General features: G+C 41.2%; 1 protein-coding gene across 4 annotated transcripts in view; it reads right to left on the bottom strand.

The window, feature by feature from the left end:
* The window catches only part of PLOD2 (procollagen-lysine,2-oxoglutarate 5-dioxygenase 2), a 178863-nt gene that overhangs the window by 23653 nt on the left and 138461 nt on the right, over positions 1 to 16749 (bottom strand). For all 4 annotated transcript variants that reach the window (XM_068280760.1, XM_068280761.1, XM_068280763.1 and 1 more), the window contains exons 9-11: positions 15215 to 15340; positions 5782 to 5903; positions 37 to 141 (exon numbers count right to left, since the gene is read on the bottom strand). In XM_068280760.1, the coding sequence (XP_068136861.1) occupies positions 37 to 141; positions 5782 to 5903; positions 15215 to 15340 (353 nt within the window). The remainder of the gene's footprint in view (positions 1 to 36; positions 142 to 5781; positions 5904 to 15214; positions 15341 to 16749) is intronic.

Raw genomic sequence — 16749 nt, 5'->3', positions numbered from 1 at the left:
CCAGTAAAAAGGTATACATGATACTAAATCACAAACCTGTTTTGCTCAATGAGTAACTTTAAAGTCTTGGGGTTTGTTAATACAACATCTGCATCAATGCTGAAGTAGTAGTCACAGTGCTCATCCTGCCGGCAGTTGTGCCTGCCAGAAAAACAAAAGCAAACATTGACATTTAAGTATAGCACATTCATGGGTGTCTGCAAATAGGGACAAAATAGACCTCCAATCAGCAAGTGACCAGTGAGAAGAAGTGATGCTCGAATACCCCCAATCACGAATAAGAGTAAATCCGGCCACAGCAGAATCGAACTCTGGATTTAAGTCGTGATTACATGTAGAATCCGTGACCACTGATTTGACTTTGACGTTAATAGCAAAGTCCCCATAAATGCTACAATCACCAAAATTGTGTGGATTATAAAGGTAAAAAGTTTCAAATAAAAAAAGTATTTGTGATTAAAAACCACAAAAACCCACCTACTTTAGCAGTTAATAGCAAAGCCCCCTTACTTGCTAGAAACACCAAATTTGCAAGATATGTTAAGTTAAGTAGAACAGTGGGAACAAGGGGAACATTTTTTTTTTAAAAAAATACCTTAGTTTTTGAGAAAATCGATTTTAAAGTTTCAAAGGAAAAGGTATACATGTAAATGCGGTACATACATTAACTGTCATTTATCGCATTTACATGTATACTATTTTCCTTTGAAACTTTAAAATCTATTTTCTCAAAAACGATAAGGTCTTTTTTGAAAAAAAAAAAAATCCCCTTGTCCCCACTGTTCTACTTCACATATCCTGCACAATTGGTATCTATAGCATGTAAGGGGGCAGGTTTTGTCAGTTTTACTAACGGCAACGATCACTGCTAAATCGGTGATCACAAGCCGGATTTGGACCAAGATCACGAGTGCATTCGGAACTGAATCCGTGATCGAGAGGCGATCACAAATTCTGATCATGAATGATGTGAGCATCACTGGTGAGAAGCAATATCAATTGTTCTGTATAGAGGGCTTGAGGGGGCCCCATGTAAAACTCACACTGTGGCCCATAGCTGCCTAGCTACTCCACTGCTCCTGGTGTTCTCGGTTCTTTTTATTTCTCGGTCCCTGAAGTTCAACACCACCTGAATTTTATCCACCGGACACCCTGTACTTTAAGAACAGCCTCAGTGCAGCCATGTGGGAGAGCGATGTCAGCTCAGCTGTAACATGTAAACTATTTGGAAAGAAGCTGGATGCCAAAGTCAGCATTACAGTAGACAGAGAAATGTAAGATTGCTTTAAAAAGTATTGGTTTTTTATGCTATTAAGCATTGCAAATGAATCTTCCACCTAACTGCATAACAGCAACCTGAAGGATGTTGGTAGCAACCAATCACTGTTTGGGCTTTGACATCACATATCGGGAATGTCTTTTTTTTTTTAGAAATCTTCAATTAAACATTTGCAATAAAACAGAACAGGATAAAAGTCATTTTAATAGATGTACCAAAGGGCAGAAAGTTATGTGGAGTAGCTGAATAACAAAATAGTAATTTTAGGTTACAGTCTGGTATGACATCTCAGTGAGGGAAAAGAAAATTTGGTAAGAATAGGTCTACCGAGATAATTAGATTACTATAATCTTAATAAAGAGGCACAGTAATGAGAGAGTAGAATGCAGTAAATGATTCAGGATACCCACTTTTTTGTAATTTTTCCTGGTTACCGCATTAAAAACACTTCCTAAATATTGCTGTACAATTGTGTGTAACCCCAACCTGTTGCTTAGCCTAGGCCTAGGCTGATTAGAGGTGGAATTCTCACCCCAGAGCATTCTGGGAAACCAGGTATATTTTTGTACTGGCTTCAGAATTCTCAGAGACAAACATTCCGTAGAGATCACTGCCAGTACTATAGATGTTGCCGACTACGATCAATTTCAGAGAATAAAAAAATTTAAAATGCACAATCACTGACTAAAAAATGTATAAGTTAATAATGTAAAAAATTAACGATTTTATTAATTACCGTATGTTATTTTCTTATGTTATTCCTCTTTAAGAAAGCTGCAAACTGAAAGTAAGTGTTATTGCATTGGTGACCAGTACAACAGTGGCTAAACAATCCTGCATACTAATAGCAACAGCCACATTTTTTGAGCTAGTTTGTTATATCTACAAAAACAAAACAAACAAACACAGAACATTTATATTGTGCTTTTTTCCTGACGGACTCTAAGCACCAGAGCTGCAGCCACTGGGACACGCTCTATAGGCAGTAGCAGTGTTAGGGAGATTTGCCCAAGGTCTCCTACTGAATAGGTGCTGGCTTACTGAACAGGCAGAGCCAAGATTCGAACCCAGGTCTCCGGTGTCAGAGGCAGAGCCCTTAACCAGTACACTATCCAGCCAGTACTGATATTCTTAACATCCCAGTGTATTTTCAGCTAAGTTCTCTCAGACAGACAGCACAGCTCCCGTACTTAACAGCCCTGTCTGAGGAACAGATTCAATGTAAAGAACACAAACACAGATCAGAATATCCAAGCAACTCAGGGTGACCCAGAACCACTAGGAAGTATAGGGGACTAAAGGTATACACTGATAGATTTGCAGCAGATTCGACCATCAGATCGATTTCTGTCAGATGCCTGTCAGGTCGAATCTGACAGGAATCTATCTGATGTGTGCCACACACTAGGAACAGATTTCCAATATATTTCATTCTGAAATCTATTAAAAATCTATCTAAAGGCATTACTGCACCATTAGATCCAATGCAACTTTATGGGCCATTGATCTGCTGCCAGCAGCAGATCGACCTACATCTTCCATCCTGTCAGATAGATCAAATCGATCAAAATCGGCCACAAATCGATTGAATGGGGAATTTGATAGAATCAATTTCTGATCGATTGATCAATCGATGACTGAAATCGACCCCTTAAGGGAGACCAAAAAGCCCTCCTACTAAAAAGCAATGCTTAGTGTAATTGTAGTGGCTGAAAAGTGTAATGGTTAAGGGCTCTGCCTCTGACACAGGAGACCAGAATCTCGGCTCTGCCTGTTCAGTAAACCAGCACTTATTCAGTAGGAGACCTTGAGCAAGACTCCCTAACACTGCAACTGCCTATAGAGGGCTTCCTTGTGGCTGCAGCTCTGGAGCTTTGAGTCCGCCACGAGAAAAAGCGTGATATAAATGCTCTGTGTTGATGTTCTGTGTTTGTAACTGTCCTTCTTAAAACAGAAGGTATTTGCGATAAATCAGCTTTAAAGAGACACTGAAGCGAGAATAAATCTCGCTTCTTGTCTCATAGTCAGCAGGGGCATGTGTACCCCTGCTAAAACGCCGCCATCCTCGGCTAAACGATGGTCCCTGAACCCCCCAACCCACCCCCTACAAAATCAACGACCAACTTGGTCGTAGATTTTGCTGCTCTTCAGGCAGGGCTAACGGCTGCAGCCCTGCCTCTCAGCGCCGTCTATCAGCGGCGCATCGCCGCCTCTCCCCCGCCCCTCTCAGCGAAGGAAGACTGAGAGGGGTGGGGGAGAGGCGGAGATACGCGCTGACAGACGCGCGTGAGGCAGGGCTGCGGCGGTTAGCCCTGCCTTAATCCGGAAGAGGGGATGCGCTGCTCGGAGGGGATTTCGGGGGGTAAGGGACCCCCGTTTAGCCGCGGTATAGCGGCATTTTAGCAGGGGCACACATGCCCCTGCTGACTATGAGGTCTGAAGCGAGATTTATTCTCGCTTCAGACTCTTTAACCACTTGCCGACCGCGCACTCATAACGCGCGTCGGCAAAGTGGCAGCTGCAGGACCAGCGACGCAGATCTGAGTCACCGGCTGCAGGCTAATTAATCAGGAAACAGCCGCTCGCGTGAGCAGATGCTTCCTGTCAATTCATGGCGGGGGGCTCCGTGAACAGCCTGCGGGCCCCCGATCGCGGCTCGCAGGCTAAATGTAAACACAAGCGGAAATAATCCGCTTTGTTTACATTTGTACAACGCTGCTAACAGTAGCAGCGTTGTACTAGATCAGCGATCCCCGGCCAATCAGCGGCCGGGGATCGCTGTCACATGACAGGCAGGAGCCTGTTAGAGGCTGCACAGGACAGATACAAATGTTCAGAAATGTTCAGATCCGTTCCTGTGCAGCCTCCGATCTCCGAGGCAGGAGGGAGGAGAGGGAGAGGGGGAATCCTGCGGTGGAGGGGGCTTTGAGGTGCCCCCCCCGCCAGCCACACGCAGGCAGGAGCGATCAGACCCCCCCCCCCCCAGCACATCCCCCTAGTGGGGAAAAAAGGGGGTGGTCTGGTCGCTCTGCCGGGTGTTTGATCTGTGCTAGGGGCTGTAGAGCTACCACCCAGCACAGATCAGCGAAATCAGCGCTGGTCCTTAAGGGGGGGGGGGGGGGGTAAAGGCTGGGTCATCAAGTGGTTAAGTGAACAACTGGGTTCCCACAATACATCACTACTAAATATGCAAATTATCTCTTTATGCCACTTAAGCCTGGCTTACATCCAGAACCGCTGTTCTATAAACGCCTATAACTTTTTAAATTTTACATAGCCTCATCAACTCAACATGCAGACAGCCTGTTTGTGGTCCTCACCAGTGCATGGCAGCGATAGATATGGCTGTATGGGATAGGTTGGACTAGTACAACAGAAAATCAAAGCAGCTTGGGATGGCCCAGAAGCACTAGGAAAATATAGGAGACTAAAAGCGTATGTGTCTGCCTTTTCCCATTTCCAAGATGGCTATTGAGGAGATAATAGGAGATTACAGGCTGTACACACAGACAGCGCTGGAGGGACTACAAAGTTAGAGAGGAATATTACATTACCCAACTGAAAGAGGGTTTACTGTACTCAACATAGTAAAGATTATGACTAAACATAGTAAATATTATGACTAAATTTGGCAAACACAGATAATTTTGAACATAGATACGTGTGTTACCATATCTACAACATATAACAAAATAAAACATTTTTTTTTTAGTTTTACTCAAATATGCCCCCAGTTTAAGAGCAGTTTGGTTTAACTGGATAAAATATATAGAATATATAAAGCTTCTGAATGCAAACTATCTATGGGACTAAAAAGGAGCTTTGGTGGTTTCTTCTGCAATTATAGTAGCCCAATATACTGAATCACAACATGATAGAAAACTGCTGGGCTTTTCCCACCATTTCATTACAAGTGTCAGTTTAGCACACAGTATTAATCTACATGTACACATGAGTAAGGTCATCAGAGGCAGCCGATAACGGTATAATCATGCATGTGTACAGTGGCCACTGGCCACCTCACAAGCGATCCACCCAGCAGATAACTTTGGCCAAGTCAATTATGCATTTTACTACCCTGGCCCACCACGTGATGTCATGTACGCAATGCCCTCAGCCTCCCCAACCTCTGCATAGCAACAGTGCGCATCCTCAGCTACACAGCTGACTGTGCATCTGTACAGGTGGGCCCAGTGATGTCACCCAAGAGGATCAGGTCCCAGACCCCGACAGGAGACATCCATCCCAGATGTGGGCCTTTAGCCATGCATTGATCTGCTCTATCCCTCAAAAACTTATTTTAACACCGCCAGGTATTAAAAATGCTGTTTCCTTAGTAATTTTAAGAGGGCAGTTGAAAGGGTCATCCTAAAATATACTTGGTCACTGAGTAGAGGCAAAAGGCAGCATTTGACTTTAGCCTGCATTCAAACAGCACCACTAGCCTTTTATTGAGTCATGAATATCATATTACAGAATAGGTTTATAATAATCTACATTACATTCCCATGTTTCGGGCTTCTGCTTGAGTGATCGGCTCTTCAGGTCCAACAACTTTAAAATTTCTAATGACTCCCTTGGCTTGCTCCCAAAATTTCTGGATATGTTTTTCATGATAAACCTCCTGTAATTAAAGTACAGTGCATGAGAAACTATTATTACATTACAGTACTGCCTCATCAGAATACTGATAAATGGAAGAAACAAAAATACATAAAAATTAAACCACAAGCTGAAATGATGTAAGATTTAGCACTAGAGCATACATCTAACTAAGGATAAATAAGCAATCCATCAAGCAACACTAAGTTTTGTAGACTTTAAATTTTAGGACGGAGTCATCTTTCTTATGATCCTAACTCATGTGATTTAACAAATGCATCAAGCAAAACAGACAAGTAAATCAGTACACATGGTGGACATTCCAGCTTAGAGCACCAGTTTCAGGCTAGAGTAGGGACAGCTCTTGTGAGCTCTGTGGGAAAGTGTTTTTAGCCCTTTTTCTCTGCCAATCATAATGAATATGATATAAATGACCATGTCACCATTCTGCTCAAATTATCTCCATTCTCAAATGAGCAAACCGGAGATGGTAGTATTCCTATCCTTATTCAAGTGCAAATATATCACAAAAGCACTCTATAGAAGCGTGGATAGGATTTTAGGTAAGTGTGTTTATGTGTGTGCTTTGATTAACATAGCATTCTTAATACAATTGACATTGTTGCTATTTTTTGTATTTTTTATTTACAGGCTTAACTACCATTTGATTTGCATTATGAACTGCTGTAAATGTATCTTGAAACCTATTTGAGACTATTTGAAAGCTGAAATGAAAAACTAATGAGATAATTTTATATTTGGTACTAATAGTAAACAGGAGCTTTAGATGTGTTATGTCAGTTTAAAGTGGTCTGAAACACTGACATTACATTCAATAAAAATGTGTTTTGCTACTTTTTATTACCCATGCAGTTACCATATTTGCTTCTGTGCACAAGTAATATGGTCTGTTTACAAATTACAAGTTCCTAAAGTACAGATTACCTGCTCTGAAGGCTGCCATTGCATTTTATTCAAGCTGTTTTTTTATTATATATTAAAACCGTCTAGTGAATTATTTTGAACTGTGTGCATGCTTGAAGCAGAGAGAACTCATTTTCCGTTGTTACACACAATGTAACAACTGAGGAATGTAAACAAAAGATACTGTTATTTCCACTTCAGATGGATCCTAAGCTGAAGGGGCTTTCCCATGCAGAGCAAAGTGCTGCGTTTAACTGAATGCTGTTCTGCTACAATTTGTTTTGTGATAGCTTTAAAGCTGTAAAGAATCTTTTAGAGAAAAGAAGAAATACTTAGTGTTACATGAAAATACAGATATGTATTAAGTTTTATATCTCTTTGGCACTGAAGGTCCTAGTCAAAGTATTGAAAATATCAAACATTAAATGTGTTTTAAAATGAACCTGCAGTCAAATGATGCACTAAGAATTAGTAGTAAGGCTGAAGACTGTAAACTCCATCATCTTTAAAGAGCACCTCCAGCCAAAAAAAGGTCTGAATGGCAATGTATACAAGTAGTCTATGCACTGTGTACAGTCAGATGAACATATAAAGTTTACATCTTGTACATCATAGTGGATAGAACAGATTCACATTTATATCTGTAGCAGCACTTACTTATTTCTCCTAATGCTGAAGCTTTTTGTCCCACTCTCCAGCCTGGTTCCCTCCCCGCCCCTCCCTCACCTGCTCTCTGCCTGCCTGGATCAAGTTACTTCTCTTTTCACAGTGTGTAAGACAGAGGACAGACAGCATAAAACCACTGCAGTCTGTCTTATCCTGTCTGTTTGCTATAATTCTTCTTTAAGATATCTTTCTGCCTGGCTTGATTAGATCCCATGTACATAAGGGGTGGAGTTATGACATCAATCCCCCATCATTTGCACCAGGTCGGCCTGTACTGCGCCTGCGCGAGCGGCGCTGTCAATCACCGACACATGGACCAGAACTACGCCTGCGCAGTCCACTCTGGTCCACGTTGCGGTGATTGACAGCGCCGCTCGCACAGGCGCAGTACAGGCCGACCTGGAGGTGAGCCTGACGTCATCGCCGGGGACCGGAAGGGAGCTGCGGTGAGGGACATGCTGGGAGCTTGGGGCAGGAGGAAGCCCCAGGTAAGTAGCCCTTATTTTGTTCATATTAGCCTGATAACTTCTTAAAGGCAGATGAAAATCTAACTGAATGCCCACCCCCACTGTCCCCATTGGAAAATGCCCATTCCCTACACTGGCACAACTCCCAATGAATAATGCAGCCAAGTGGTGAGAGGGAAATTCCATGACTTCCATAACAATAAGTCCAGCTGACTCCATGGACCCACCAGTGTTCAGAAGAGAGGAAGATGCAATTACAGGTTTGACAGTGGCTGGAGTGCACTGGTTAAAGGGAACCTAAACTGAGAAGGATATGGATTTTTCCTTTTCAAAATAATACCAGTTTCCTGACTCTCCTGCTGAGCCTGTGTCTCTAATACTTTTAGTCACAGCCTCCCAACAAGCATGCAGATCAGGTGCTCTGACTGAAATCAGACTGGATTAGCTGCATGCTTGTTTCCGGTATGTGATTCAGCCACTACTGCAGCTAAAGAGATCAGCAGGGCTGCCAGGCAACTAGTATTGTTTAAAAGGAAAGATGTACAGGATCTTCTCAAAAAATTTGCATATTGTGATAAAGTTCATTATTTTCTGTAATGTACTGATAAACATTAGACTTTCATATATTTTAGATTTAAATACACACAACTGAAGTAGTTCAAGCCATTTATTGTTTTAATATTGATGATTTTGGCATACAGCTCATGAAAACCCAAATTTCCTATCTCAAAAAATTAGCATATTTCATCCGACCAATAAAAGAAATGTGTTTTTAAAACAAAAAAAGGCAACCTTCAAATAATTATGTTCAGTTATGCACTCAATACTTGGTCGGGAATCCTTTTGCAGAAATGACTGCTTCAATGCGGCGTGGCATGGAGGCAATCAGCCTGTGGCACTGCTCAGGTGTTATGGAGGCCCAGGATGCTTCAAAAGCGGCCTTAAGCTCATCCAGAGTGTTGGGTCTTGCGTCTCTCAACTTTCTCTTCACAATATCCCACAGATTCTCTATGGGGTTCAGGTCAGGAGAGTTGGCAGGCCAATTGAGCACAGTAATACCATGGTCAATAAACCATTTACCAGTGGTTTTGGCACTGTGAGCAGGTGCCAGGTCGTGCTGAAAAATGAAATCTTCATCTCCATAAAGCTTTTCAGCAGATGGAAGCATGAACCCACTTTTGAACCAGAAACAGCGGCAGAAGCGCCTGACCTGGGCTACAGAGAAGCAGCACTGGACTGTTGCTCAGTGGTCCAAAGTACTTTTTTCAGATGAAGGCAACTTTTGCATGTCATTCGGAAATCGAGGTGCCAGAGTCTGGAGGAAGACTGGGGAGAGGGAAATGCCAAAATGCCTGAAGTCCAGTGTCAAGTACCCACAGTCAGTGATGGTCTGGGGTGCTATGTCAGCTGCTGGTGTTAGTCCACTGTGTTTTATCAAGGGCAGGGTCAATGCAGCTAGCTATTAGGAGATTTTGGAGCACTTCATGCTTCCATCTGCTGAAAAGCTTTATGGAGATGAAGATTTCATTTTTCAGCACGACCTGGCACCTGCTCACAGTGCCAAAACCACTAGTAAATGGTTTACTGACCATGGTATTACTGTGCTCAATTGGCCTGCCAACTCTCCTGACCTGAACCCCATAGAGAATCTGTGAGTGTGGGATATTGTGAAGAGAAAGTTGAGAGACGCAAGACCCAACACTCTGGATGAGCTTAAGGCTGCTATTGAAGCATCCTGGGCCTCCATAACACCTGAGCAGTGCCACAGGCTGATTGCCGCCATGCCACGCCGCATTGAAGCAGTCATTTCTGCTAAAGGATTCCCGACCAAGTATTAAGCGCATAACTGAACATAATTATTTGAAAGTTAACTTTTTTTTCTGTTTTAAAAACACTTCTCTTTTATTGGTTAGATGAAATATGCTAATTTTTTGAGATAGGAAATTTGGGTTTTCATGAGCTGTATGCCAAAATCATCAATATTAAAACAATAAAAGGCTTGAACTACTTCAGATGTGTGTATTTGAATCTAAAATACATAAAAGTCTAATGTTTATCAGTACATTACAGAAAATAATGAAGTTTATCACAATATGCTAATTTTTTGAGAAGATCCTGTATATCCCTCTCAGTTTAGGTTCCCTTTAAGGGCTCTTACTCCAACACAGGAGAACAGGGTTCAAATCTCAGCTCTTCCTGTTCAGTAAGGCAGCACCTATTCAGTGAGGAGACCTTGGGCAAGACTCCTTAAGGCTAGAAACCCACTAGGAGAGCTTTTCTGAGCGCTTTGTGATTTGAAAAGCTCTAGCTAATATAATGCTATGGGTGTGATCCCACTTGAGTGATGTGATTTTATAAAAATACCCCATAGCATTGCATTAGTAAGAGCTTTTTCAAATCACTCACGCTTACAAAGTGCTCCCAGTGGGTTTCTGGCCTAATGCTGTTATCTATAGAGCACGTCCTAGTGGCTGCAGCTCTGGCTCTTTTAGTCCCCCAGGAGAAAAGCGCAATATAAATGGTCTGTGTCTGTCTGTCTGTCTGATGTTCAGGAGTAAAGGGTCTAACTGTCCGTTTACTGTGCAGTAAAATAGCAGGGGATTCTCTTAACAGGAGATGTTGCTGGTTTTGGAAAATTATAATGCAGATGCATACCTATAAAATACTTCAAATACCGTTAATACACAACTTATTTTACTAGTCCATGATTCCAGCATTAAATGAAAGACTTTAAATTGCTTCAATTTTCTACTAACAAACATTTAGGCAAGCAGAGGGAAAAAAATAGCAAATTTTATGCATCTTGTTACTAATCAAACTCTTAACCACGTCTTACATCATTAACATAACCATTAGGCTGCTTCTTGATTAGACGGGGCACTGATTAATAACTACATATGATGTAAATGGTGCATTTTGCTAAATTCTGGTCAGCGGCAATATAGCCATTAAGGATTGCTTTTAGAATTTGAAACTATCAAATTTCATGTGGATTTTGCAAATTACGGTTTAGAGATTTAGTATGGTAATTTTCTATGGCTGATTTTAGGATACTTCTCTACTCCTTTTGTGCAATCAATTCCTGCCTTGTAATAAAACCTATCCATTATTCGTAAAATAGCTCATCACATGTAAAAATGCATACCGGATAATTCTTACTGTGAAACAGTAATCATCAACTTTATGACTATTCATAAAATATACACCACAAACTGTACAATTAAGCAGCCCACAGTGACAAGATCAGTATATCATGGCAGTCAGTTCGCAATCAGTTTAGTTTAAAGGATACCCGAACTGACATGTGACATGATGAGATAGACATGTGTATGTACAGTGCCTAGCACACAAATAACTATGCTGTGTTCCTTTTTTTCTTTCTCTGCCTGAAAGAGTTAAATAGCAGGTATGCAAGTGGCTGACTCAGTCCTGACTCAGACAGGAAGTGCCTACAGGGTGAACCTCACTGATAAGGAATTCCCCTTTTTTACCTATTTATTGCTCGCAGAAGCCATTTTCTGCTAGGAAAGTGTTTTATAGTGTAATTTTCTTATCAGTGAGTGTCGCACTGTAGTCCCTTCCTGTCTGAGTCAGGACTTAGTCAGTCACTTGCATACCTGATATTTAACTCTTTCAGGCAGATAAAGAAAAAAGGAACACAGCATAGTTATTTGTGTGCTAGGCACTGTACATACACATGTCTATCTCATCATGTCATATGTCAGTTTGGGTATCCTTTAGGGCTCGTTTCCACTATCGCGAATCTGCATGCGTCCAACGCATGCAGATTCGCACATGGTATGCAAGTGGGTGGGCCTGTTTCCACTGTAGCGTTGGTGATGTGCGTTTTTTTCAGCGGTAAAAAAACGCACAAAAGAGCCAACGAATTTGCCTGCGAGTGGAATGCATGCGAATCGCCGCTAATGTATTTAATAGTAAAAACGCATGCGTTTGTTACATGCGTTTTTACCCGCGATTTTGCGTGCGATTTCGCACCTTTTTCAATTTTATTTTGCCCTGGCAGTGTCATGGTTAATTTCGCATGGCACCCTGCCATGCGAAATCGCACGCGAAATCGCGGGTAAAAACGCATGTGGAAACGCATCCGCATGCGTTTTTACAAGCGTCGGAATGCGGCCGAAATCGCGTCGCAACAGTGGGAACGAGCCCTTAAAGGACACCCAAAGCGAAAATAAACTAATGAAATAAACAATTGTATCTATCTTCCATCTCCAGAAAAATGACTAAATCTACTTTTTAAGTTTCAACTGTTTTATTGTTTTTGCTCAATGACACATTCATTGAACTATGCCAGAGCTAAAAACTATGAACTATTGACCTTTTTTATCTCTTTCCTGTTCTCAGAAGCCATTTTCTGCTAGGAAAATGTTTTGTAGTTGGAATTTCATATCAGTGAGGGTCACACTGTAGTCACTTCCTGTCCGAGTCAGGACCGAGTCAGCCACTTAAGCTGGCCACTAACGGTCCAATTTCTAGCGAAAAATCGTTCAAGCGATCAGAAATTCTGATTGGATTGGTTGTAAATAATCTCCATTGGTGGACACAATCGATTATGAACGAGTGAAAAAAATGTTGCCCGAATGAATTTTCGTCTAACAAAAATTTGGATTTTCTTGGTGGTCATGATAGATAGGAAGCAATGATTGGTTAGTTGATGGTGTAGTGAACGATTTTCGTCCGATTAGAATTTCTGATCGCTCGAACGATTTTTCGCTAGAAATTGGATCGTTAGTGGCCAGCTTTATATACCTGATATTTAACTCTTTCAGGCAGAGAAAGAAACAAAAAGGAACACAGCATAGTTATTAGTGTGCTTGGCAGTGTACATACACATGTCTATCTTATCATGTCTTATGTCACTTCAGGTATCTTTTCAACTTTTATTTGCGTTAGGTCAGCTTGTAGCTAGCCACACTACTACACGTACATGTTTTTCTGGACCTATGCAGAGCTTGTTTTTGCCTGTATTGACTTCCTCTTATTAGGTGATGCTAAATAAATGATCTCTCAGACAGGACTATTAAAATCAGTACATGATCCTTCAGAAGCACAGAAAAATGGGAGTGGGGGGCCTTGAATCTCACCATGTAATAGTGAAAGCAACATGTGATACTGTATTTCCAGCAAGTGTTCCAAATCCTTCATACAGGGGATGTGACAACAGGGGAGCAGCCCTGGCAACTGCAGAGCTGTAAGGGGTGCCCAACTGCTACTTCACTCCTCATTAAGGGCTCCATCCTTCAGATCAGGTGTTTTTGTCCATATACTTGTTATGAGTGTGAGGATTACAACATCCACAATTGTTTTGTAACTCTTGCAAAATGGGCCCCCAGGCTGCGATGGTCACTGGGGTAAGCAAAGGGTGTGAACACTAGGGACTCCATTAAAGCCCCATGATTTGTAGTTACCCCTCTGCCTTCATAATACAATTATTGTATATTTTTGTTAGGGGGGAAAGTGGGGCTGTGTGGCATTTTTCTTTACCTTTTATGAGGTTTAAGATTAATAAGAATATTCATAAGAAAGTTTTATTTTCCTCTTTATTTTGTCAATTATTAGCAAGTGAAGATCTAACTATTTTTTTAAACCGTATTTTAACACAAAACAATACACCAAGTTTTAACAGAACATTGGCTCATTTCTCTCCTCACACTCAGCCAAGCTCGTCTGTTACAAAATATTCCCATTGTGAGCTCCAATGGATCCAATTTTTGTCTGCACTTCGGCAATCTAGGCCCTCTCCAAGAGGATGGATTCAATCAGTACCAATGCTGTGCCTTTTTCTCAACAGATTTCCACCCACTAACTCGGAATTGTCCATATCCAAAATATGTGCAACATGTCAGATTTAGTTAATTAACTAAAATAATGCACTGTGCTTGCAAGTTAATGCAGGTAAGCAGGTTCACTAACTTTCTTAGATTATTGCCATTATACTGAATAGCAAAATTACTAAAAGACATGATACACCATAAGCTTCGACGTGCTTGATTTTTAATTTTACACTATTAAGAATACTGTATAGCAGTAGGATGAAACTATTCTTTCAGACTCTGACACAGTAAAAAGATCAGGAATTGTAGGAAAAATGTCCATATATATATCCTATATAATAAAATCCTAATGTTCCTGCGTCCGTCCTTGTGTCAGTGCTTTTTTGCACTGCACATGTGCAGGGACAGACACAGAGACACTGTGAAGAGGCGGAGGAGGACGGGGCCAGAAGGGGCGGGCGGGCGCGGCAGGCGCGTGCGTCTGGCGTGGCAGGCGCGTGCGTCTGGCGCGGCAGGCGAGTGCGTCTGGCGCGGCAGGCGAGTGCGTCTGGCGCGGCGCTGTTAGCGACAGATCTAGCCAGTTTTTTAACGGGCTAAGTCACTAGTAATAAATAAAATCACTAGTCACAATCCATACCTAGTGTCCACCAAAAACTGTGTGGGGTGGACACAGTCTTGACATGTGGGGCTGGATAGTGTAATGGTTTAAGAGCTCTGCTTCTGACATAGGCAATCTGGGTTCAAATCTCATCTCTTCTTATTCAGTAAGGTCATGGTCACATTTAGCAGAATCGCATCAGTTTCCCCATAGAACACATTGGAAAACTCATGCGATTCTGCCAAGTGTGACCCTGGCCCAAGGAGTTCTTGGGCTAGACTCCCAAACACTGCAACTGCCCACTGAGCATGCTCTAGTGGCTGCAGCTCAAGTGCTTTGAGTCCACCAGGAGAAAAGTGCAATATAAATGTTATTTCTCTTGTCTTGACAATGTGGTGAGCAAAAGACGGGGATCCGGTGGGGAAGCTTTAGTTTATAGACTATTCATACAAAGTATACACCATACACTTTCTCAGCTTCCACATAAGCAGCTTTCTAATGCGCGGTTTATAATAAAACGGCAAAGATTAACCTCTTGTGGTTCATCAAATAAACACATCCATTTTCGGCTAAGTAAGTAGATTAGGCTATTCTACAGAAATATGCTTTAAAACTGACAGCTGTGAGTTATAAGTTCGGATCAATGAAACAAGCCATCAAAATAAATCTGCTTAATGACCTGCCAGCATACATACTTCCAAAATACAATGGATTTTATGACCTCTCAAGTCTACTATGAACCATAAGCCGGTTTTATGGAAACTTCACAGTTCTCGAAGCTTGTAAATTCAGCTAGACCAGGAGCCAATAAACAGCTACTGCCACACTTAAGACAACGTGACTAAGAAAATATGGAAAAGAAGATACATATTGCAAAACTTACACTGTTATGAATGAAGATTGATAACTTTTCTGTGGGATAGTCGAGGGCTAATATTCTGTTGAAGAACTCTGGCAGGAAAGGAGTAGGCTGTTCAATAAAAATTCCAACTGTTACCATGGGATAGTCCTGTAAAAAGAAAAGAAATAAAATCACTTACGTTACTGTTTAAAACCAAAATAAAACTGCATTTAAATAACATTTATAGTATCTAGTTCAGAAATAATTTTATTCTCTCAAAATTGGGATTTGCATCTGAATTGGCAAGGAATTTGAGGAACTAGCACTAGCAAGTCCATTGAATGAATTAAGTGGGTCCAACCCTCTGCTGACGCTGGATTGAACTGTCCATCACAGAACAGGCTCTGACTCCCTACTGAGTGTGTATATTAAAAATGTAAACAATACAGTGTCTAATGACCGTCAACCCACTAAAATTTCCAATCCATACAAGCTGAACAATTTCAGTTACTCCATTCATTCAGATGTGCATTCAAATTAATTGTGTCAAATGTGTAATAGTAATGAAGTATAGAACTAAGGAGTTTTAACCGTGAACTGTGCACAGCAGCCATGTCAGGGTGACAAAAATGTGGTTCATTCAGTCCTCCCCCCCCCCCCCAAAAAAAAATATCAATAATTAGCTTTTGAGCATGCTCTTGTTATCAGGATGGTTTGCACAAGATAAATATGTTGTTTCTACATTTTTTTTTGAGAGCTGCCAATGCAGTTCCACCCACTTATTTGTACGCATGAAGCATGGGTCTATTAACCATTGCAATGAAAAAAAGTGAACAGAGGCAAACTAAATAGGCCTGTAACCATGTTTATCTTATGTTATATATCAGTTCAGGTATGCTTTAAGATGCCAGTCGCAGAAATAAACTTAAAAGTACAGCCAGACAGGGTCTGAGTGAGAATGGTCTATGAAAACCTCCCACCTCATTAGCTGGTTGCTATGTACATCCATAGCCTGACTATAACAATGTTATAACATCATCTAATGACCCTCTTAGTTAGAAGAAAACGCTAAACTTAGCCCCCCATTCTTAACCCTCTTTTTTCTGTTATTCTGACCCGTGTTTACAATATGCATTCATTCTATAATATTGACATTAGCTAAATGGAAAATGACAGAATTGGAAAGACTTTTAAAAGACTCCTCAAAGAGAACACAACTTATGGGATCACGTCTGATTTTAGAGTTCACACGAACGATGTATTATTCAAATAAATGTTAAATGAGCTCTTAAGATATTGGCCAAAGTAAATAACCATTGAGACAAAGATGCTTTGTCACCGTGCTCAAGCTGTACCCATTGGTTCATTGAATGCATATTGTGAAAACATGAATAATGGAACAGTCCAGCTTGCTACATCTTCATGTCAGACTTATGAGAAAACCAGATGGTAGTTCTTACACTTACAGTTTATGTTAGTAACGGTGAACTGTTTAGGTTAAAGTATTTCCAACAGAATAGTTATATTCACGGAGATTATTTTGTTTCCAATAGAAAAATAGAACATGTTTAAAATAA

The sequence above is a fragment of the Hyperolius riggenbachi genome, chromosome 4 (assembly GCF_040937935.1).
Source record: "Hyperolius riggenbachi isolate aHypRig1 chromosome 4, aHypRig1.pri, whole genome shotgun sequence".
Classification (NCBI taxonomy): Eukaryota; Metazoa; Chordata; class Amphibia; order Anura; family Hyperoliidae; genus Hyperolius; species Hyperolius riggenbachi.
Note: the sequence above shows the minus strand (reverse complement) of the source record. Positions and strands in the feature narration are given on the sequence as shown.